The following is a 22,503-nucleotide window of genomic DNA, read 5'->3' as shown; positions in this document are numbered from 1 at the left end:
ACCGTTCTGCCTTGAGAGATGTTCTTAAGCAGAGTGATACCTGCTACACTTTTTTCTTTCCAGACAAGTTCAGATACCCTCCCAGGACCTGACTATATACAGAATATCTTCTTCAACAAGTGAGGAAGTGTATACATGTATTCTGGAATATACTCTCTGTGTGTGTGTATGAGTGTTTGTGTTTAGGTTCTTGCTTGTGGAAGGCAAGAGGGTGGGGAGTTGAGTTTTTACAGAGAAATTAATGGCTGCTTCCAAAATACACAAATTTGTGTATGTGGGGAAGTTTTTTTTTGAAGGTATGTCACCTGCTACCTGGTCATAAGTAACCAAGATGAGAAATCCCACGCTTCTATCCTAGAGAGCATCAGAAATCACACCAAGAAATTTTTGGGTGAAACACATGCAAAATAGTACTCTTGATTGCATGTGCTGTATCTCCTATGAAGAACAGAAATCAGTGTTAGTGCTTTTCTCATGAAAGAAATGACTGGAGGTGAGGTGTAAACAGAAGGTGAGTTTCATATCCATGAAGGATGTGAAGCCAGTCAGAATTGTACCTGTGTCCTCTTCCTGAGAGTCAGAGGAAGGCTGTGCACAGGATCTGTGTGGTGATGTGTGTGACCCATCATACATGTACTGGAGGAAAAAACAAGAGACTTGCAAGGAAGAGGTCAAAGAAACTCAGGCATGTGAAAATGAAACTTATAAGTTTATTATTCCATGTGTTTAATGCAGAGTTAATGGTGCTAGGATGGCACAGAGACTGAGGAAAGGGAGGTAGGGGAGGAAGGTGCTACTTGCATAAATAAGGGGACAGGGCTGGAAGAGGTTACATGCGTACAGGGAGCAAACATTCTACATGATCTTTTCAGACACCACAAGGATAAGTCATCTGTAGCTAAGGGAGGCAGGAAGGGCATCTGACAGTCATATCAACAGAGGGATACAGCAGCACCCATCACAGTCCACATTTAGTTAAAGTCTCTTTCTAGACTGGAATATGCATTGAAAAGTCCCACAGCATGTCTCTGCAATCAGCTGCCAGGAATCATCTTTTCCTGTGGCAATTTTTGTGCCAGTTCACTCCCTGGCATGACAAACCACCCCAGTCCTGGAGGTGCCAAAGGAGAAGCAAGCAGACTGTCTTCAGATGTTGGGCTGGAAAAAGAGGTTGATCTCTAAGAGATGGTTACTTCCAGTTTGAAACCCAAAGGCAAAGAAGATTACTTTGCACCTAAATAGGCTTCTTTCATCATCCAAGATTGGGTCTGTATCTACCTTGCTTAAAGCCACAGGAGTATCTTTCCATTCTCAGCATAGATGGGAGGGAGGTGTTGGCTGACTGGGAGACACGATGGACAAATGAGTTCAGCCTGGGTTTGGAGTGGGAGCTCAAAGAGTACTGGAATCAACTCGAGGTGTTGGCAAGTGCATCGTAGCTTTCTTGGTGCCTCTTCATTTCATGCTGGCACCGTCAGACATGGAATAGCAAGGGCCAGGTTTGCTCAGAGGTTGGTTGCGGTTCTGAAGAGATTAGAAGAGATTGGGAGGCCAGAAATGCCAGATATGAATGATACAGAGTAATTTTAATAAAGGAGGATTCACCCATAGCACCGTAATGGTTCATTGGTCCTTCCCCACCTCTTCTCTGCCTTCATATATGAACACGTGTGTGCACACAGGCTGTGATAAGAGTAATGCTAAGACTGACCCCGCTGTTCCCAAATTCCATGTACTGTTCAGGCAAGCCTTCAAACCTCCATTCTGGGAAGAGTGTGGGATTAAACAGAGACAGGATGGTAGGGAGAGGTGGGGAGAAAAGCTAGGGTGCAGCTGAGGAAATCGGCAGGGAAGTAAGCGTAGGTTGGTCTTCCAAGGGGTTCAAGATTCATGCACGTGTGAATCTTAGGCAGGACTGCTGCACGACACTGATTGCAAGGAAGCTGGCCATGCCATCCTCCCTACTGCTCCTCCCGTGACACATCCCAAGGCTGAGCAGCCACCCAACACCTGCAGCTGGTGACAAAGTGTTGGCCATTGTGGCCTGTTGGAAACACTCGCAAACTCCCTGGAACAGTGTGGGAGGGGAAGGAAAGGACAGTCTCTCTCATCGTACAGTCCAGGGTGCGCACAACAAAACCCACCACAGACCAGTCACTCCATGTCTAGAATCCTCCTCATCTAGAAGGCCAGTAAGGCATCGCAAGCCAGCCATGTGGCCTGTGTGAAATTGGTAAAGGGCAAAAGGATGATAAACCTTCCTCTAGGTGGGTGTGCCAGCGAGAGCTGGGATCAAGAAAGGCACTTCTGTATGCTTGGTGGGTTCTGGTGGCTGGATGGCACTGAGTGACCTTGGAGTTCGGAGGCTCTCTGCCTGTGCTGATTCTTCAGAGCCTTTCCGTCGCTGCTTCGGTCACTGCTCCCCATTCCCTATGGTCTGGAGAGAGTTGTGTACACGGGCTGTTCCCAATGTGTGGGGCTATGGGACTGTGGCACGGAGGGTGCAGGGTCAGAGATGGCAGTGTAAAGGGGACGTTGGGAAGGTCCCATATAGGAGAAGGCAGAGTAGAGGCCAGAGGCTTGGGTGGAATGGCTGTAGTAGGGTCCCGAGGGCTGGTGGTCCGGGTAGTCAAACTGTGGCCTGGAGATGGAGGGGAAGGCCGAGCCGTAGTGGGGCAGACTCAGGGATGTGTAAGCAATCTGGGAAGTGGAGGGCTGGTCAGTGTAATGGCCTCCAGGGGTGGACCCCTCCGTTTTCACCTGGGCCTTTGAGTCCACCACCGATGAGGTGGCAGTGGACAAGGAGACTCCATGCTGCTTGGAGATCCAGGCAGAGTGTCCGCTGGCCGCAGCCAGGGCGCTCCCGAGGCCGTAGCCAGCAGCAGCTGCTGCCGCATAGCCCCCGACATGGCCTGGGTGGCCAGCGTGTCCGTTGGGCGGCAGGTATTGATCAAATTCATTGACATCAAAGGTCTCCATGTTGGACATCACCTCATGGCTGATCTCCCCAATGTCCACATTTCCAAAGTCAATGTGTGGCTTTCCCCCTTCCCCCAGGGAACGCCCTTCTCGTTTGGAATCGGCTTTGCCTGCCTGCATCTCGGTCTTAGGGGTGGTAGGAGGTGTGGGGGGCCCATGGCTCTGACCTGCAATGTGAAGAATATTTTGAAAAGGAAAAAGAGAGAAGAGGTGAGTTACAGCTTTATGACTTGCTCTATACACAACCCATCTCTGTTCTTCCCAGTATGCCAGCAGCTGGCTAGCTGGGGAAAGAAATAGACAAAACCAAATCTCTTTATATCATCTTATAGAAAAAAGGGAGGATGCAATCATAACTTGCCTGACTAGAGGAATGCAAGTTTCTCTGAAACTCAGGCATGTCCCTGTATTGCTGACACCAGCAGTCTGCTGGGTCATGAGTAAGGTGTGAGCCCCATCATTAGGGGTTTCACCATGATGACTTGTTGCTTTTGAGCTTCTGACTTAGCTGTAGTCTCTCAAGAGATTCACTGAGACCCCAGACTCACCTGAGGAGTGTTCTGGATGACCGTCAGACATGGGCGACCCTTCACCGGGATGCCTGTGATCCAGGTGGGCATTCTTGTAGTGGGCCTGGATGGCAGCAGCCCCACCAGCCTCCCCTTCTACCTGGCCTTCACCCTCGCCCTGTGTGGCCTTGCCATTTTTCCGCCGGCGGGGCTGGTACTTGTAATCAGGATGGTCCTTCTTGTGCTGCATCCTCAGCCGCTCCGCCTCTTCAATGAAGGGCCGCTTGTCGCTTTCGTTCAATAACCTGCAGAGACCGAGGTGGTAAAGAAGAGAAGAGGGAAAGGAGTGGGGCAGGTCCATCAAAAACCACCTGTGCTCAGTATTGTGGAACAGGGTGTGTAAATCCAAATGCCAGGATGTTGCCCCATGGAGGGTACTTCCCGAAACAATAGGAAGAACTTGGAGTGTTTCCATGGAGACAGCAATGCTTTCCTTCTTCTCCTTAGTCATTAAGCCCTGCCACTGGTTGGTGCCAGTGCTGGATGCCCCTTCCTCACCTGTGTGATGCTTCTCACCTCAGTAAGTTCAACTTACCCTCTCTTCCATTGCCAAAGGGCGAAGCGCAGCCTTTTGTAGCTGTGTTAAATAAGGTTAGATGAGCTGCTTTTAAAAACTTCAGGCAAATTAAGGGCAGTTGCAATTGTCCTTTGGACAAAGGTAGCGTACTCCCTGTAGTGCTGCCTGCCCCATGTCTCCTTCTATAGGCTCTGCTCCTAGTTTGAGGCTGTATTGGAGCACCAATAGCAGTAATTGATATTGGCTCCACGGGAACCATGTAAAGCAACCCTTTGTCATCTTGCAATATTCTACAAGGCAATTTGGAAGTTTGGAAAGGGCTAGAAACCCTATCAGAAAGAAAATTTGGAAGGACTAGAAACTGTGTATTCTACTATACCTGGAGCTCCTGCTCACCTCAGACATGGATAGTGCAAAAGGCTGAAGCACAAAGGACCAGCCTTTCTTGAACTGCCAAGCAGTTGTAAAAAATTTAGCTGCTATTTTGCTGGCATTGTAGATGAGCCTTGGTCTCTGGATGAAAGGCACTGCGGAAGTGTAAGCTCCTTGTCTGTATTCCTGCCAGATCATGGGCTGCTCTAGTTAAGGCTCTCTGAGGAAATGGTGAAATGCACAGGCAGGATGCCTCAGAGCACTTGAAGATAAGATCAAGCTCATTGCTCAAGCCTTTTGCAGCATTTCAGCTGGAAGCACTTCAATTTCATATTATGATTTTCCTCCTCATATTCTTGTGACTCAGGGTCATCCTGCCTCCAACCAAAAACCAGTACTCTCAGAAGGGACTGGTCTTCTCATGACTGGGAACTCAAAACAGCCATTAAGAATGGCAGGGCTCATAAACAGAAAAAAAAAAAAAAAAAAAAAAAAATCCATTTATGTTATGTCCCCAGTTTTTTACCTACATGGGGTTGGGACTGTGCCAGCACCTTGGCACTCCTGAAGCCCTTAGCACTAAAATGTGACCAATTCTGTTCAGCTGTAGGCTCTGGGGAAGATATAAAGGCCTGAACTGACCTGAAAAACTGAAGATGAAGAGGAGGTATGGCTCAAGGAATACACAGGTAAATCCAGTGGGTGATCAGATTATCAGCAAGTAATGGGTTGGTCCCTAAACACCCTTTCCCCCGCTACACCTTGTGCATTGCCTCGGCTGGTAGACGGAAGGTGTGTGGCATAGTGCTGACCTGGGTTCACTCCAGTCAGCCTGAGCGGGTTGTGGCCACACACCACATTCCTCCACTGCCTTAATCCTGGAGATTAAAGCAACTGAGCCACCATGAATCCAGCACCAGCTTTCCTGTCTCCCTCCTGCCACTGTATACCATGTTCACAAGTCCTCAGAGGGTTCTAATCCCTCAGCCTGTGCTGCTCCAGACAGCACTCCAAGGGTCAACCCTTGTGGACTGGGAGCAACCTTGCCTTGGCAAAACCTTCATCCTTACGGAACGTGGGATATGGAGAATAGAGGCAAAACCTGCAGAGCTCAGCCTCTGAGATCTCTCTTGTGGATGGTGTAAAACAGAGCCATTGCAGGCTACACAGGTGCCCTCTGAGCTATGCTGAAGTGCCTCACCTCCTCTCTACTTGACAGCAGCCCATGGGTAGTGCCACCAACAGGACAGAGGCAAGTCCACTCCCCACATCTTTGCCTTCTCTCTAAGGCTGCCTGCTCCCTCCTCCCTCCCACTGGGATCAGAATTCAAATCAGCTTTAGCAAAGTGAAACTGGTGCGAGCAGGCAAAGGCCAGGAGATTTGGAGAGATTTGGATTTCACTTGCTTCCTGCCCTCCCCCTCCTGCCCCTCATGCTCTCTCGGCTATAATGCAAAGGAATCTCGCACGGGCAGAGAAGTTACGGATCACAGAGCAAAGCCCTTCATGGGGCTTATCCAAGCCTGACACCAAATGCTCACCCCTGAGCTGAGGGGAGAGGGGCAAGCATCCAGCGCCGCGCTCTGGGAGGAGAAAGAAGGGCTAAAACCTTCCTGCTTGCCTCTCAGAGCCTCCCCTTCTGCTGCCTGGCGTGGCACTGCTCCATGTGCCAGGCGCCTGGCTCAGCAGCCAGAGGCCTGACCCTGGCTGGGGCTCAGCTGCCAATGAGTCAGTGCAGTGATGGGCTTGGCCACTGGAGCTGATGCAAGGCAAGGGCTGGCTGGGAGCAGAAAGCAGCCCTCCTACATGTCCATGGCCCTAGATTTTGTGGGCATGAACCAATTCCCTGGGTATTGCCAATCTCATGCAAAGATCCCTCCATCGGGGTCCTTTGCTCCTCCCTACCAAGCCTTCCTCCCCTTCTTCCCGTGCCTCCCTTGTTTTCAGCCCTGGAGGTGGTGCTGGCTGGCATTTTGGCTGGGAGTCATGCTGACATTTTCAGCAGCCAGCCTCCATTTGAGAGCTGTTCCCCGTCCCACCCTGGGAAAGGAAACCATTCAAGGACAGATTTCGTGACCATCAAGAACAAAAACTCTCCCTTCTTTTTTAGTATGTCCCACTTGTTGTCTGCACCCATCACACACCCTAATGGGTACAGACTGGAGAAGGTGGATGGGGCCATAAGCCCCCTGGCACCATGTTTGGGGTCAGGCAGGTAACATGGCCATCAGGGCATATCTTGCAGCCCCTTCCAATGAGGGCTGGTGCCTGTGGAGAACACAGCGGTGCAAATTCTGGGTTTAAAAAAAAAAAACCCTGGGCTGTTGCATCCTATTTCACAGGTGCCTCTCAAGATTTTCATCCTTTTCCATCCCCACCCAGTGCCGATTGCTGGGGACGTGCTTGGTTTAATGGTGGTCCGCAGGGAATCCCTGTGGTCACCAGCCTTTGCCTCTAACCCACCCTTTATCTGTATAAGCTCAGAACAGCCAACATTTTCCAGAGCGACAAGCCATGGCAGTGGGGTATCGGTGGCCACCTTTGCAAGGACATTCATCAAAAGTTTGAGGCTAAGCTATCCAGAAAAAATCCTGTCTGCTTGCAGCTGTACCCATGTGTAGGAGCTATACCTGGGGGACAGTGTAGATCAGGCAGTGGGAACCTCAGCAGAGGAAGCCCAGCCATACCATGACTGGAAGGCAAGGCTCTGGGCTACTATCCTGGTAAGCTTTGGGCCACCTCCTCTGGAGTTTTGTGGTTGATATTTCCCCCCAGCCTCACAGAAATACGCACACATAGGGCCAGATACTGACTGTACCCAGCTTGCTGTGTTGTGTGATCTCCGTAGGGGCTGGCATGGCTCGGAGAGCCTCAGCATACGCTAGGAGAGGAGACGTTCAAGAGAAGCACCCAGGTGACAAACTCAGGAGCTTACAACAACCCCAGGCCTGACCCCACAAGCTTCTCATCTGAGCAATGCTACCTGGCTGTATTGTGCCCTAAGAAACACATGGAGACCTTGACCATTGTCTGGCGGCAGTGTCCCACTGCTCTGAGTCCCATATGGCCAGCAGTGGGAGCCATGTCCTGAGAGCACAGAGGCATTTAGGTACATGACTGTGGCCATGGGCTGGGGGCTCTGCCTCCCTGTGTTCTGAGTGCAATACCTGTGGAGGTTTCACTGCTCTGCTACATTTTCTAGGAAAATGCAGTACCTGGAGGGAGACACCATTGCTCTAAAATCTGGCAAAATTTTGCAGTAAAGGAATGATATATTGAAATCAACATTTCAGGAACAAAAAGGGTGGCCCCCCCACCCCCTCTTTTCAACACAGCTTCTCAATCCAGAGGCTGGCAGCAGAGCCCCAGGTTAAAGCAAGTGCTGTGATAAAGAGAAGGCAGAGGAGATCCAAGCAGGAAAGAAGATCAGATGAGACATTCACAATCAATGCTCTGCCTTTGACTTCCCAAAGAAATCCCTTTGCTGGGGTTACATTAGACACTCAGGAGTCACAGTAAACAGGCTGACATAGCAGAGAGAGAATCTAATGCCCAAGGGGTTGGTTCCTTGAGAGCTAGGCAGTTTGAAGCCAGGAATGAATAGCTGCTATAGAGAATGTGTTTTGAAGCTTCTGCTTCAAAAAATGTGCCTTGGCTCACCCAAAACTGAGGGCTTCCTCTATGAAATGATGTCAGAGTGTGAGAATGAGAGGGCTGTTTGCATGAGCCTTGGTTTGTGTTGATTGGCATGAGGCAGGAGGCTGAGCTGGGGACTTGTGGCAGAAAGTAACAGGTTGATGGGGTTATCAGCAGAGAGCGTCCGACAGGAAGGATGCAGCACAGTCAGCCTGACACGTTTGGCTTCAGCACAATGGCTCTCTGCATACTCGGGGGCTGGCTGCACTCAATGAGAGCAGCCTATGGATCTGCTGGAGGAAGGAGGGGAGGCTACTTGAAGGACCCAGGATCTGCACAAAGTGAAAATAGGTGCACAAACTATAGGTGCGCAAAAATAGGTGCTAAAGGACAAGTGTATGTGTGCTAGTGAGAAGGGAGGGCATCTCTCTGGATGCAAAGGAAGATGGGGTTTGTTTGAGCCAGCATATTCCAAGAGAGCCTGCTAAGGCTGGGACTCTTGCAGGTCTCTTCCTCTCTGCTAAGCCTCAGCCCCTGTTTCTACCTGTTTCTCTCCTTGTCCATCTCACTGCACTTGCATGGCCTGCCAAAAGTGGGATCATACAGGGAAGGGTGGGTGTCGGGCTCTGACTGTCTGTCTCCTTTCCCCTGACCTTCCTTCTCAGCTGTAAATTAGTTTCCCTCTTGCTTTGTGGTACTGCACGTAAAAGAAACCCTGTTAGTGCTGGGATCTGAGTTCAGACAGGCTTGAGGCAGCCACCTGTGACTTAGCTCTTAAGTCTTGAGCTCAGCCAGTTTACTGCTAGTGCACAACTGAGCCCTACAGGGAGGGTGAGCCAAGAAAACAAGATCTCTCCAGGCAGTCAGGCAGGGAGGACCAGAATGAGAGTGTCCTCATCAGGAACAATAGGGAAACTTAGTAGGAAACACATGGAAAGTGCTGCTGCCCAGGACAGAGGTGAGCTCTGCTGAGGAAGAGCTCCCTACATCCAGCCACCACTCTAGCTCCAGTCAACAACTGTGCCTCCTGTGAGGGGGCTCACCATACAGAAGTCCTGTCAAGGGACACCCCTTCCATCCTGCTGAGTCTCCATCCTTCCACATGACTACGCAGTCCTCTAGAGGACACCTCCAGACCTCAGCCCTCACAGCCCACATTCCACCGGTCTCTCTTACCTCCAGAGCTTCCCCAAGGTCTTACTGAGCTCGGCGTTGTGCAGGTGGGGGTACTGGTCAGCCAATTTCCTTCGGGCAGCCTGTGCCCAGACCATGAAGGCATTCATGGGCCGCTTGACATGGGGTTTGCTCTTGTTACTTCCATTGACCCGGACGGGCATGGGAACCAGGGTCCAGTCATAGCCGCTCAGCACCTGGCTGACTGCCTCGCGGATGCACACCGGGAACTTGTCATCATCCGCCTCTGAGTCTTGCTGTTCCTTCTTCACCTTCCCCATCTCCCCATTCCCAGAGCCAGTGAGGTGTGGGGAGTTGTCTGATGCCATGGAGGGTCCTGGGGAGAGGCAGTGGTGGTCTTCAGAGCCCACTGGGCTCATCTCCACCTCCGAAAGGTCTTGGTCGTCAGCCATTGTTGCTCTCAAGCCTTCCCTCTTCCTTCTTGCTGTCCTTCTTCTCACTGGGGAGGGAAGGGAGGAAGACAAAAACAAAGGAAAGAAAGGGAAAAAGGAGGAAAAGAGAGAAAATGAGAAGCAACAACCAAATCTGAAAGGGACTCCAAGGTCTCTGAAGAACTGACCAAGAGACAGGGGCTGCTCAATTAAAGTGCAAGCAACGCAATTGCTGTGCACACCGCAGAACCCGTGATCAGTGGGGGTGGGGATGGGTCGGGCCCCCTGATTAATTGGGATATCGCTCCCTATCTCTGCAATCATGTGGAGCTGACATGTGGGGAAGGGGCTGGAGCAAGAGGGATGATGAAGGTTGGGGGCCTGAAAGGAGAGAGATATGCACTATTCTGCCTGGACACAGCACCCCACAGAGGAGTGGAATGTGGAGGAGTGCCACCAAACTTGTGTGGGGAAGTGCCCCTTTATTTTAAAGACATGCAGTGAAATGTTTGGGGGCAAGCATGGGAGGGGAAGCACTGGCACCGTATCTGTAAGCCAGAAGGGACTGATACCCCAGGTGCCAGGGAACCTGAGCGGGTGGCACCACTGTGCAGAGAACCAGCCCAGGCCTGGGATCCACACCCAGAGACCCTGATTCCAGCTGTGAGAAAGTGCTTCTGCAGGGACATCTCATCCCACGCTCTCACAGCTGATAAACCAAAGGCATAAAATACATCTACACTTCATCCACACACACACTCCAGTATATGTGTGTATGCATACTCACATTCATGTATCTATACCTGCATCTGTATCTATATCTATATCTATATATAGCCAGACAAAAACACAACCAAGTTTAACTTTGAGACAAGCCATAGCTTTGGGTTGCCTGTCCCACATGCTCCACCTTTCTCCTTCTGTCTGCAGTCACCTCTAAAAGTCCCTGCTGCTGTGCAGCAGTTCCCCCCTCAGAGAAAGAAACACTCTAAAGATAAAGGCCTCTCTATACTCCCCATCTAGAAATTAAAAAAAAAAGTGGAAGAAGAAAAAAAAAAAAAAGCGATGGAAAAGCATGCCTCTGGCTTAACTGGAAAAAAAGACAGTGCATAGCAAAAGCTGCTATTCCTCTAGTTTCGGAAGGCAGACTCTTGTTTGGGAAAATGAAAAAAGGAAAAAAGTAAGAGAAAGTAGAGGGGGGAAAAAGCGCGAACGAAAGTATGTGTGTGCGCAAGCGAGCTCAGGTAGGAAAACTTACATTGCTGGCCGGTGTACCGGGCAAATCCTGCGAGGGCTGTGATTTGTATCCCAATAGCCCCCCTGTTCTCTCTCCCAGCCCCAGCGGTGTCGGGGCGCGCAGCACGGGGAGGCTCTCAAGCGAGTGCCATTCCTGGAGGGAGGCTTGGTTTTTACTAATACCCCGGCTGGATGTCTCTAGCTGGCTTTGCTGCTTAGCACCGGGGGAGGGAAGGGCGGAAGGTGGAGCCAAGCACTCCTCAGAGCCAGAATACGGTCGGCCAGGGACGGCGGGGAGGGGACGCAGGCAGCCCCCCAGCCCACCTCAGGCACCAGTACATTCCCTGTTTTCCATGGTGCCAGCTTCTTCATGAGAATTGCTGGCATTGCTGCTCTCAGTGGCATGGCCACCCCAGAGATGGTGCTGGAGGATTCAACCCTGGCAGGTTGGGGTGGTGGGATGCTGGAAGGGATGTGGGTGGTTTGGGGAGAAGGGTGTGCATCCTCAGGATGGGGGTCCCCTTCCTTCTCTTTGATATCACGGTTACTCCTGAAGCATCTAGCCCTCCCCATGTACTAAATGAGTTCCTAGTCCTCATCACAGAGTCACATGAGGATTCCTCTATGCTGAAACAAGTTGACCTAGGACTCTGAGGTCAAGGCACTGTGAAAAGGGCATCATTCAGACCTGCATCTGCAAGGTAGGGAAGGGGATGCAGGGGATCAGAGGTGTTCTGAGGGTGGAGTACATCAGGTCCAGGGAAATGCCATGCTGCTGGACAGTGGGTACCAGTTTGAGCCAGTTAAGATTTTTGCACTCTAGGGATGGGCTCTGTGGGATCTTGCCAAGACAAGCAGGCTCTGCTTCCTCCAGCATGCTGAGCTGCTCCTATAGGCAAATGTGGTCTCACAAGGGAAGTGGGTTTCCTAATGAGAAGGAGATCTCAACTCTCAATGGTTTAGAATGTTTTCCCTCACATCTTCTGTTTTCCAGCTCACTTTCCTTCCCACATGCCTCTGGTAGATGGTTTCTTCAATTTCCTTTGTTTCCAGGGCTCATATAGACCAACACCAACTCTGTAATGATGAGAAGTCACCCACAAAAATTCTGATCTTCTATGGTAGCAATGAGATAAACTGAGCTCCTGCCCCAGCTCCCTGCTGGAGACCCAACCTAAAGACATTTCAGTGCTAAGTCAGAAAATACAAAGAGATTAATGCATATGACCCAGGCAAACAGCTTGGACGGATTTCAAGAACATTTTCAACTCCTATAACAGATATTCACTCTCCAGAAGCTTTGTGTTAGAAAGACCCAGAAAACCACAGGCTGGCACCACATGGACTGTGAGGGAACCAGTCCCAAGGATGGTGCTGAGCACCTGAGCTAAAGCCCTCAGAGCAAACCTGTGGGGCTGGTTGCTGGCCCTGTAAACTGACTGACAGCTTAGGGCTGTTTCCCTGCATGCCTGGTGTTGTTTGGAGTAAATAAAGCTCTGAAACCATAGGGTGGCTGTAGGGAAACCCTCACTAAATCCCAGTGAGAAGCCTTTACTGAACAGAGCTGGGAGAGGGAAATGGCTACATACTATTGGGATCAAGCAGGCAGCTCTGTCTAAACAGGCTGCTTGCACCCCACAGAAAAAAAATAACTGTCAAGGGATCATCTCCTACCTTTCTTCTCTTCAGTATTACCTACTCTGGAAAAAAAATGGGTTCAAATACTTTTCTTCACATGATGCCTTTTTCCTTTTGGAAGAGAGGAATGTGAGTGTCTTTTTGATGACCAGAAAACCCAATGGAGAGCCTCACACAGCAGCATTGAGGCCCTGCTTTCTTGGCCAAAGCAGCAGCTGATCAACCTCAAGTCTTGCCATTTGGGATGAGTTCTCTCACCAACAGACACTCCAGCTGTAGTTGGCACAAGAAGAGGACTCAAAGCACAGATGGGCAGTTTGGCAGCTCACCCTCTGTCTGGCATGCAGATGACCGGTGAAAACAACTGAGGCAAGGTCAGTTCCTACACAGTTGTCTGTGGCCCACTGGATCCAGAGTCAGTGATACTGCTGAGCTCATGGCACCTTCCCCCAGCCAGAAAGGGTCATCAATCTACAGGGGCCCTGCATAGGAGTGTGGCAGAACTGGAACTGGAATTGTGGTCTCCAGCCCCTCAAGAAGGCAGCCTCTGCTGAGAAATACTGCCCTGCTTGTTTCCCTGGCTGCAGCCAACCTCCAACCTGGAGTAGGGAGGGAGAATGACACAGAAAATAGCCAGAAATAGTGTTTATTTGCTCTCCCTTCAGGTGGCTAGTTCCTGTGGATTCCATGGGAAAGAGGCAGTGTGGCAGAGATTTCTTGTTTTCCTCTGGAGTGGGGATACAGAGTGCAGTGCTTCACATGGTAGGGAACAAGAGGCCAGGAGTCCTCTAGTGCTTTGCTAGAGAGGATCCCCAGTCAGGAGACAAAAAAAAAGAGCCCCACAAGGCACTGAGCAGTTTACAGCCTGCTCAGCTCACACCCCAAGTGCAACGGGTAAACTGCAGGGAGAACAACTCCCAGCTGGGAAAGAAAGGAATCAGACCCAGAAGGGATTTCAGTAACCTCCAGGGCACTGGACCAGTGTTTTTCCCACTGCTCACCATTCCTGTCAGAGCCTCCTGCCACCAGCCAGCCAGGAGCCAATTTGTGCCTCATTGCAGAGCCATGGGTGGCTCAGCTGCAGAGAGGGATGTCCTCAAAGGAGTGTGTACCAGCCACACAGTCTCTGCAATCTCAGTGTCTCCTTGTATTTAAATGTTGAGTTAGGGGCTTTTTCCCTCCATTCTGCTTTTCTCCAGTTCTTGTATTTTGTCTCCTTTGGTCCTGCCTCCACTTTTTGAATTCTCTTTTATTTTTCAGTCTGTTTACCCCCTTTTTCAGCCTCCTCTCAGAACACTGAGTGTTTGTATATCCTTGTCCAAGTCTCTTCTGTCCACATGTCCTGTGTTCACACCTCTCCCAAGGATGATAGGAAAGACACCCTGATCCAGGCTGGCTGCTTGGTGAGCAAGGAGCATCATCGCAGCAGCACCTGCTTGGTAGGGTTTTAGCAAGAGGACCACATTGGTGGGACACCTCCTCCATCAGGGTGGGACCATGGAGGTTTCGGGGGAGGGGTTTTGCTAGATGACACCTATCCCCTGCACCTGTGGTGAGGGAGGAGTCAGAGGGGAGAGCCTGTCCACAGCCGAGGAGCAGCAGGATCCCCAGCACGAGAGCCAGCTTTTGTCCCCTGCCCAACTCAGGGGCACAGCACTGGTATTGTCCCAGGACTGCCTGGGAAAATGGGAGGGGTTCCCTGTGAAATCTTTCCATACAGTAAAACAGCGTCACAGCTGGGGAGCAAGGAGGGGATGATACAGACATTCGAAAAAATACACATACACACCCCCCCAGTCAAACAATACCCACAGTGTGCTGAGGGAAAGGGAGACCCATGAATTGGGAGTTTGATAAGGATTTTCTCCCGCGTGCGCCTGCTCTCTCAACGGCCCCTTCAGTTTTCCCAACAACCCCCCCTCCTTCCCTTTCTAGCTTTCTTGTTTGGGCCTTAAACAGTGCACAGTCTTTGTTCAGGATACAGGTGAATGACAATCATGTGATTAACACACACTCACGCACACACACGCACACACATAAAAAGCTTTTTAAGAGCGTCCAGCTTGCTCCAGACCCAAAGACTGGAGAGGAAGCCTGGGCTAGGAGGAGCTGAGGCGGCGGCAGTGGCCAGGATGGGGACAGCCACTAGGATGGATGAGCGGGCACCACCTCCTCTTTGCAAAATCCCCTTCATGTGGAAGTGGGCACGTGAGACAATGAGGGGCAGGTGGTTGGGGGGGTGGGGGAATGGTCTGGGATTTGGAGGTGGGAGGGGGTCTTGCCCCTGTTGCCTTCTTGCCTGTGCCAGGCAGGTTGGTGTAGATTTCTTGTGGCTGTATCCCCCCTGTGATGCTGTGGGAAGGGCAGGGAATGGCTATACCAACATCATGTTAGGGAGGGAAACTAGATTTCTTACACCAAAGCCAAACCTTCATCCTGCCCTATCTCCAAAGTGGGATTTGCATCTTTGATGACATGAAGCTTGCTGCTGCTGCCTGACATGGCTGGTGGGCATGACTTAGTGAGGAAGAGGATGGGGACAGCCCTCCTACTGGAAAGGAGGTCTGTCTCCCTGCCCATGAGGGAGAAAGAGGGAGGCAGAGGACCAGGCAACCCAGACAGTTATGGGAGGGTTGAAGATGTCAGGGACAGCTGACCCACATTGGAAGTCCCACTATCCCAGTCAGAAATAGTATACCAAACATGCACAGTGCATGTCCCCTTCGGTGTGAAGATGCCACTGGGCCTTATCACACCTCATCATCATGGCCATAGGATAACTGGGAAGCTCATTACTCAGTCCTGGGGGTGAGTAGAAGCTAGTGGCCAGATGGCCATTTGACCCCCCACAGAGGAAGTCATGAGAAAATTGGAAAGACTAGAAAGGTTTCAAAGCATTACTCTTTTTATTTGATTATTGCATAAGTGTGATGCTCTGAGAAAAAAGCAGGGAGGAGCAAAGGGAAAGACCACTATAATGTCTGGAAAACCTGTGAGTCTGCAGATGGTCTGACTCGTGAGACATCATGGGACATGACTGATGACAGCCTGAGAGAGATCAGGACCAGGTTGTACCCTTTGCTGGAGCACCCAAGCCCAGCCCTGTCTCCACCACTTCCTCATTCTCTTCTCTCCAAATTCCTCTCCCATCCAATGTCATGACTGCTCTCCCAGGCTCCCAGAGTGCAGGTCATTTTCAAGGCTTGTCCGTGAACAAGAGGAAGCAGAGGGTCCCTGAAGGCCATGTTTGTGTCACCCTCCTCAATTCTGTGTCAGCCACACTCTCCAAAGAGCCCTTTGATTTGCCTTGTGCCATAGGCAGCCTTCCAACTGAGAGCTGGGCACAGAAACCACTGCTGGGCTCTGATCTTCATCACCCCTCACTATTCTTGGCTGAAGCTTCCACTGTTTGTCCTAGACCCTCCCAGGTGCCTCTGAGCTTCCAGTCGTGGGCGTTGATCAACTGGTTGTTTGCGATGCAGCCTGAGGAGAAAGGGAGTGGTATGGGTCAGTCAGGAAATGCAAAGTGCTGCCTGCAGCCCTACCTGTGTTTTGGCAGCACCATACAGCATCCATGTGGTTACAGGACAGCTGCAGGGACTGTGCAGGAAGATTTGCCATGGGATTTCAGGGGAAACGCAAGGCAGTCAGTGCCTAGAGTTGTTTACTGGTGGACTGGGCTGTTTGACAATCCAGTGTCCTGTGCAGGCAGCTAAAGAAATGTCACAGTATCTGTCCTTCTCCAGGATTATCATTCTACATGGGCAACAAAGCCTGGATGGTGCTGGTTGGTGCATAACTCTGCACTCCAATCACCTCAGGAGGGGGTGGGAGTCCTCAGCAAGTTCTCTGGGAACTGGGTCTGGGATGTGGTTGCAGAGTCCCTCCTGGCTTCAGAGCAGGCGTAAAACCTGTTCTCTCTCCAAGGGATGGTGCGGGATGCCACAGGTGCAGGATACCACAATTTTGCTGCCACTGGTGTATGGCCTTGATGTGGCCAAGCAGACTTTGCTCAGCTGCATTTTTTTGTTCTAAAGCAGTGGATTACAGTGCCAGCTGCTCCAGAGAGGAGGTGAAGGGAAAACCTTGTGGAAAGTAGGGAAGAAAATAATTTCTGAACATTGCAAAGACCCCAGGCAGCTCCTGGCCTGTCATCTTGGCCATTCTAATGTTTCATGGGCATGGCAAAGACCTGTGGTGGCTAAACGGGACAATTTTCCTGCATTACTCAGGTTTGGGAAGATCAAAGAGGAGTGGGGCAAGCATGTCTGTCTGCTACCTGCTTTGATAGATGGCACAGAGGCTGCCTGGCTGTTAACCCCTTCATCTCCTGCTGAAGAGGATAGGTGTACTTCCAAAAGGCTAACCCCAAAGAGCATGCACTGAAGGGGTGGAGCTGGAGGAGAAAGACCAGGTTGCCTGTTCTTGGATGGAGCCTGGCAGACCCAGTGTTATGTAATGGAGGGAGCTGGATGCTCTCGGTCTGCACACCAGATGAGAGATGCCTAAAGGGGAAAAGAAGGGAATTGTACAAGATTGGGCAGAACAACCAGAAAAGGGGATCCTACCAATGGGACCTGTGTCTGTAGCAGTGCTGAGTGTCCCCAGTGGGCTCATTCTGTGGTGGTCAAGGTGGCTCCAGGGTGATCTTCACCTCTGCTAGTCCCCTGGATGCAGGGAGGCTCCTGGGGAGCCGGGGGAAGGGTTAAGTCGGGAAGGCTACAGCCTGCTGCCTTGGCCCCTGTAATTCCTCCAGAGAGTAGGACTGGGAGAACAAGGAGCCCTTTCTGTTCACAGGAATTAATAGCAAAGAGTCATCTGGGGTGTCATTCAAGCCCTGATCAGCTCCCAGAGGAATGTGAGGGAGAATGAGCGAGGGAGCACGGCCTCAAGGCACCAGAGCTAGGGCAGGAGCAGTTTGGCTGGTAACCAGAGTTACCAGCCAGCATTTGGGCAGTGGGACTGTCTTCCTCTTTACCCCAGCCTCCATGTCCCCTCTGCCCTATGCAGGGGCTTGCCCTGATGCCCATATTCAAAGGGCTCCCAAGCTTGTCCCTTGTTACCCATCCCTTCATCCCGGGGAGGGGTGAGATATTTCAGCCCAGCAACACAGCCTGCCCTCTGCTGAGCCTGGAGGGATGGGCCAGGCAACCAGGGGCCAGCACAGACCCACTGCTCTCACAGTGGATGTGAAGTCCAGCAGACATCCCCTTTCCAGGGCGGTCTCACCAACCCCAGCCTGTGATGGCAATGTTGTTGTCCTCCCAAGCAATCTTGCCCATGGAGAGGGTCTCCCGGGAACCCTCAAGCACAGACAGGGATATGAGGCTGTACCTCCGGGTTCAAAGTTCAGTGCTGAAGCCTTTGTCACTGCAATGGCTCACTCAAACTCACCTGGTCACTGCAATTTCAGGAGAAAAAGATCAGTCTAAGGATTTGTTACGCTGCTGTTTCACGGTGCTGCTCCATGGCTACACAGGAAGTGTCATTATAGGTGGCACTGCAGCTTTGCCTATAATGACAACCAGCTCTGGTAAGCTAAGGAGAGATTTTGGGCACATCTCTACTTTCCTGAGAAGGAGATCTTGGAATGAACCATCCTCTTCCATGACCCCCTGCCTCCTCTCTGCCCAGCTGCATCATGGGCAGCCCATGTGACAACACCTGGTAGCACAGGGTGCCTTAAGGCTCTGGTGATGCAACGTGGTGAACTCTACCATGTGAAATACAGAACCTTCAGGTCGGCTCTTAGTGTGTGCATGGCCACAGCAGGGACAGCAACCTGAGCTCAGCAGCCTGGAAGCAAATGTAGGGGGGGCAGATGATGACCTGTGTGCAGTGTGAACAGAGTTGTGCTGGAGTCATGAGTTGCTTTTACTGGCCAAAACATATCTCACCAAAGCCTCCCCTCCTTCCCCCAGCACCAGGTCAGTGTAAAAACAGGTTTAAGCACCAGCCTGCATCTCAGCATCCTCTGGGAGATGCATGGTGCCACTGGGATGGACTCTGCCTGTGCCCTGCTCCCTGTGCCACCACCACTGCCACAATGAGCGTGCCTTGTCATAGAGGGGTTAATAAATGATGCAAGAAAGAAGCCGTTTAATGCACAGTGACCTTTGGCCTTTCATAAATCACAGTGTTGGGCTGCAAGTATACGTGGGGGGCACGAGGCGTTTGGGGGAGAGGATGGGAGGGGGTCCATGCAGCTGCACCACGGAGTTGACATTGTTCCCACCATCACTAAAGTGCAACAAATCCTTCTATTGTGTTCCTGGTTTATCTGGTTCCTCTTGTTTATTAGCAGAGGTTGTTTGGCGCTGGCTCCAGCCCTGGGCGGGTGGAAAGAGTGTTGGCACGCACCAGAGAAGGGGAGGGAGGGAGTGGGGGGGATCGGGACTGGAGGACGAGAGCAGTTCATCAATGGCTGTATTGTCCCATCTTTTTTGTTGCTCCTGTAATGATATGTTCGAAAAAGGGGATTAAAAAAAAAAAAAAAAGGCGGGGGTGGGGGGAGACGAGAGAGGGAGAGAAAGACAAACGGCACAGAAGGACTTGGTAAGAATGGCCGGTCTGGGCCCACAGCGGATGCTGTTGCAGCTGGGGAGGATGGGTCGGGACAGAGCCGCGACGGGGCTGCTCTGTGCCTTTATGCTGCTTATTCAGGTCGGGAGTCGTGAGCCCCAGTGGCTCAGGCTGGACCCACCCGTGCCAACTCTATTCATGGCCAGCCGGGCCCACGTGCGCATGGCAGGGAGGACGGGGCAGCGGGAGTGAGGAGCTGGGGCTGGTGAGGAAGGGGGAAGGAAGGCTAATCCTCACGTCCCTCGAGACTGAACCTGTCTTTGTACAGAAGAGGCAGCTGGGGGGCACAGCATCTTCTCAAAACACTGTCAGTGTCCTTCACCCTGTTTGGTTGTTGTCCCTCAACATATCCACTCATTATAAGAAGTAGTAGGGCCCCTTCCCAAATTAGCAGGGATTTTCTTGCACCCAGACTTTGCTTATGCTTGCATTTTTTCCCTGGAGGTGCCTATGGGCACATGCCCATGAAGAGCTCCACTGGTTTTCATGGAGATCAGTGGGACACTGCTCCCAGAGATTGATGGAAAATGGTAACACTTTGGTTGCCACTTTGCTTAAAGGTCATTGCCAGCAGAGTAAAACTGCCACAGGCACAGGGGCTTTGCTTGTCGTTGCTCTGCCTGTTGCTACCAATGGAGCTGAAGGGATGCAAACATCCCTAAGAGGAGCACATCCCTCTGTAAAGAGCCTCATCGAGATCAAAGTGAAATTTATTGATAGAAGAGTGAAATTCTGCCTGGGATGCATAAGGGCATTTTTTAGTTCATTTCAAGCCACTACTGGCTGGTTTTATCCCAACCACATTGTCTGTTTCTTCTCCAGTGACTCCACCACTTCAGAGGTGTCAGGTAGGGCCATGTTGATCTGAACATGCATAGGAGCTCTGTGGTGATTTTAAATTTTTATTTCAAATGGCATAACTCAGAGATTGAAACATTATTCTGAACTTTAAATAGCAAGTTTTATTTCATTGTTTTAGGGTCTTGTGACTGACCTCTCATCTTTCAGCCTGTGTCAAGTTTTAAATGCAAAATGCTGGCTTGAAACAAAATGTCAGAAATTCACTTTGAAAATGTCCATTCACAGCATTTTGGCATTTAGAAAAGAATAATTCAGGAAGATTGCCTTGAAATGAAATGTTTTGATATTTTAAAAATCTGTCTCCCACACTCACTTTCCACTCAAAAGTGCTTGTTGAATTATGTCTGAATTTGCAACTTCATTCCCTTAAACTCCCATTTCTTAGCAAATTATTTACCAATAAATGCTTCCCTGGTACCAGCCATTCTCATCCAGTGATGCCACATCCTTGCTATAATTGGGAGGTCTCAGGGTCTCCACAAAGTGGTGGAGCGTGCTTGGATTCCTGGTTTCCCTGAGTCCCACCTTGGCACAAGTGATCTCAGAACTCATGGCAGGCCTGCCATCAGGCTGTGTCACCCACTCCATGAAGGTCAGGCATGAAGCCCAGCAGTGGCACTGCTGTAGCTTTGTGGCCTTAAAAATGGAGGTTAAGTTCATGGAACATGGTCACAGAAGTTTGTGTGGTGGCAGCTCAGGGTGTTTCTAGAGGGACATATGAGGAATGGCAGGGATGTGAATGTCTGAGAGGATGGAACAGGGCAGATCCCCCTCGTCACAGGGATATATGTCAGTGCATGCAGAAGAACCTTTTTCACCTGAGTGGAAAATGAAGTGTGTCAAAGCCAAGAAGGATTGCTGACTTGATTAAAGTTAACATTGTTCATCCTCCGTTCTCCCATGTAAACATAAAAAGAGAGAGTGAATTGGCCATAAAGAAATGTGCCAGGTAGTGATGACAGGATTATACTAGTTGCCAGTAGCTTCCCAATCCTTCATTTAAAGAGTGGTTCAGCTCTCCACCCCCTCCTCTGCTCATTACACCTCTTCAAGAAAAGTTTGGTGAGCTTCTCCACTATAGGAAATTCTCAAACTGGATTCTGCCTTCCCTCATCAGATCCTGCTCTGTATCCAGCAGTTACTTCCAGTGTTAACTAAAGCATCTTCATGAAACCTCTGAAAAGAAGAAAAAATAAATAGGCAAGATTCAAAGCATGAATAGGCAATTGTCCAAGCAATTGGACCAGAGGGAATGGGCAGAAACTGATGCACAGGAAGTTCTACCTGGATATGAGGAAGAATTTCTTTACTGTGCAGTTCCACCGTGCAGTGGAACTGGCTGCCAAGGGAGGCTGTGGAGTTTCCCTCACATTCCAGAAATGTCTGGACACAATCCTGTGCCATGTGCTCTGGGATGACCCTGTGTGAGCAGGGAGGTTGGTGCAGGTGACCCACTGTGTTTCCTTCCAGCCTGACCCATTCTATGAATAATTCTCAGCAGCAGTTGATATCACTTCTTGTTCACATAAATCATCCAGGTCCACTTGTCCTTCTCATCCTCCAGTCCAGTGAGAGGGGACTTTATAGGACTTCTGGATTACAAACCCAAAGAGTTACAGAGTTTTCCTTGAAAACATTTGGTCACATGATGAGTGTTACAGCAAACTGGAAATAGTTTTCCTGGACCAACTTGAGCTGGTGGCAACATCAGTCCTACACTTGAGCTGGACAGTTGTGGGAATGAATTGAAACCAAATCCCATCTGACATTCTCATGTCTCTCTCTTTTCTCATGGGCAGTCTAAGCTTGGCTTAACCTAAGGCTACCTCCCAGTCTCACCAACCCTCACAGCAGGTGGCACTGGTGAAGTTAGCGTCTGTCCAAAAAAGGCCATGACACAGAAAGGCAGAAAGGACAGAGCACTGGGACCTGGATTTATGCAGGCAAGTGCACCCCTGAGTGTCCTCAAAGGCAAAGCCTACCTGAGCTGCTTCCTTTGCAGGCAGCATCTCGATCATTCTGCAGATGTCTCCAGGAGCATTCAGTCAGCAGTGGTGAGGACAAGTCAGGTTACCTCAAGGCTGTACCTGCAAAGTGCTGTAGTTTGCAGCAGGGACCACCTCTCTTTCCACATCAGCAGGTAATGGAAAATAAAATAAAATAAATGCATGCACGTCAAGAGGATTTCTTATCCTAGACCATGTGGGAGACACTCCCTGGACTCTGAGGTCTCAGCTGTGCTCAGGGTAGGCCTGACTACTATTAGTGGCATCCCTTGGGACAGGGACAAGACTGTGGCACTCACCATGAACTTCACAGTCCATGCCGTTGTCAAGAATCTTATCACTAGGTTTTGCTTCCCAAACTCCAGGGAAATTCAAGGAATCACTTTTCTGCCAGCAATGGTCTGGGAGTTTTTAAATAGGTATCAGCATTAAGCTAGAAATTCTTAACAAGCCCAGATCAATTTCCTAATCAAGAGGTACATTTGGGATGTTTTAAACCTAAGTGCCACCTCTTGGGAAGAGCACAGGCTCTGCTCCTCAAAG

The 22,503-nt window shown here is 50.5% G+C and overlaps 2 protein-coding genes across 5 annotated transcripts in view; one reads left to right on the top strand and one right to left on the bottom strand.

Moving 5' to 3' along the window:
- Nucleotides 1-22,503, top strand: part of POLR2F (RNA polymerase II, I and III subunit F) — a 30,763-nt gene that overhangs the window by 6,512 nt on the left and 1,748 nt on the right. Inside the window, exons 6-7 of one of the 3 annotated variants that reach the window (XR_008431109.1) lie at nt 5,042-5,126; nt 21,957-22,094. Coding sequence is in view for 2 of the 3 variants with exons in the window: in XM_053943627.1 (XP_053799602.1) it covers nt 5,042-5,078 (37 nt within the window). In the remaining variant the exon portion in view is untranslated. Of the gene's footprint in view, nt 1-5,041; nt 5,494-21,956; nt 22,095-22,503 lie in introns of those variants that run through there. The other 2 variants (XM_053943627.1, XM_053943623.1) reach the window with 2 other exon arrangements.
- SOX10 (SRY-box transcription factor 10) lies at nt 691-11,229 on the bottom strand. 2 transcript variants are annotated; one of them, XM_053943597.1, is made up of 4 exons: nt 10,896-11,229; nt 9,249-9,705; nt 3,528-3,793; nt 691-3,146 (listed from the first exon to the last, which is right to left on the bottom strand). In XM_053943597.1, the coding sequence occupies exons 2-4, from the start codon at nt 9,656-9,658 to the stop codon at nt 2,431-2,433; spliced, it is 1,392 nt and encodes a 463-aa protein (XP_053799572.1). In that variant the 5' UTR covers nt 9,659-9,705; nt 10,896-11,229; the 3' UTR covers nt 691-2,430. The 2 variants fall into 2 exon arrangements, with proteins under 2 accessions (XP_053799572.1, XP_053799571.1); XM_053943596.1 differs by lacking the exon at nt 10,896-11,229 and having other exon boundaries at nt 9,249-10,158.

Source organism: Vidua chalybeata, chromosome 5 (assembly GCF_026979565.1).
Source record: "Vidua chalybeata isolate OUT-0048 chromosome 5, bVidCha1 merged haplotype, whole genome shotgun sequence".
NCBI lineage: Eukaryota > Metazoa > Chordata > Aves > Passeriformes > Viduidae > Vidua > Vidua chalybeata.
Note: the sequence above shows the minus strand (reverse complement) of the source record. Positions and strands in the feature narration are given on the sequence as shown.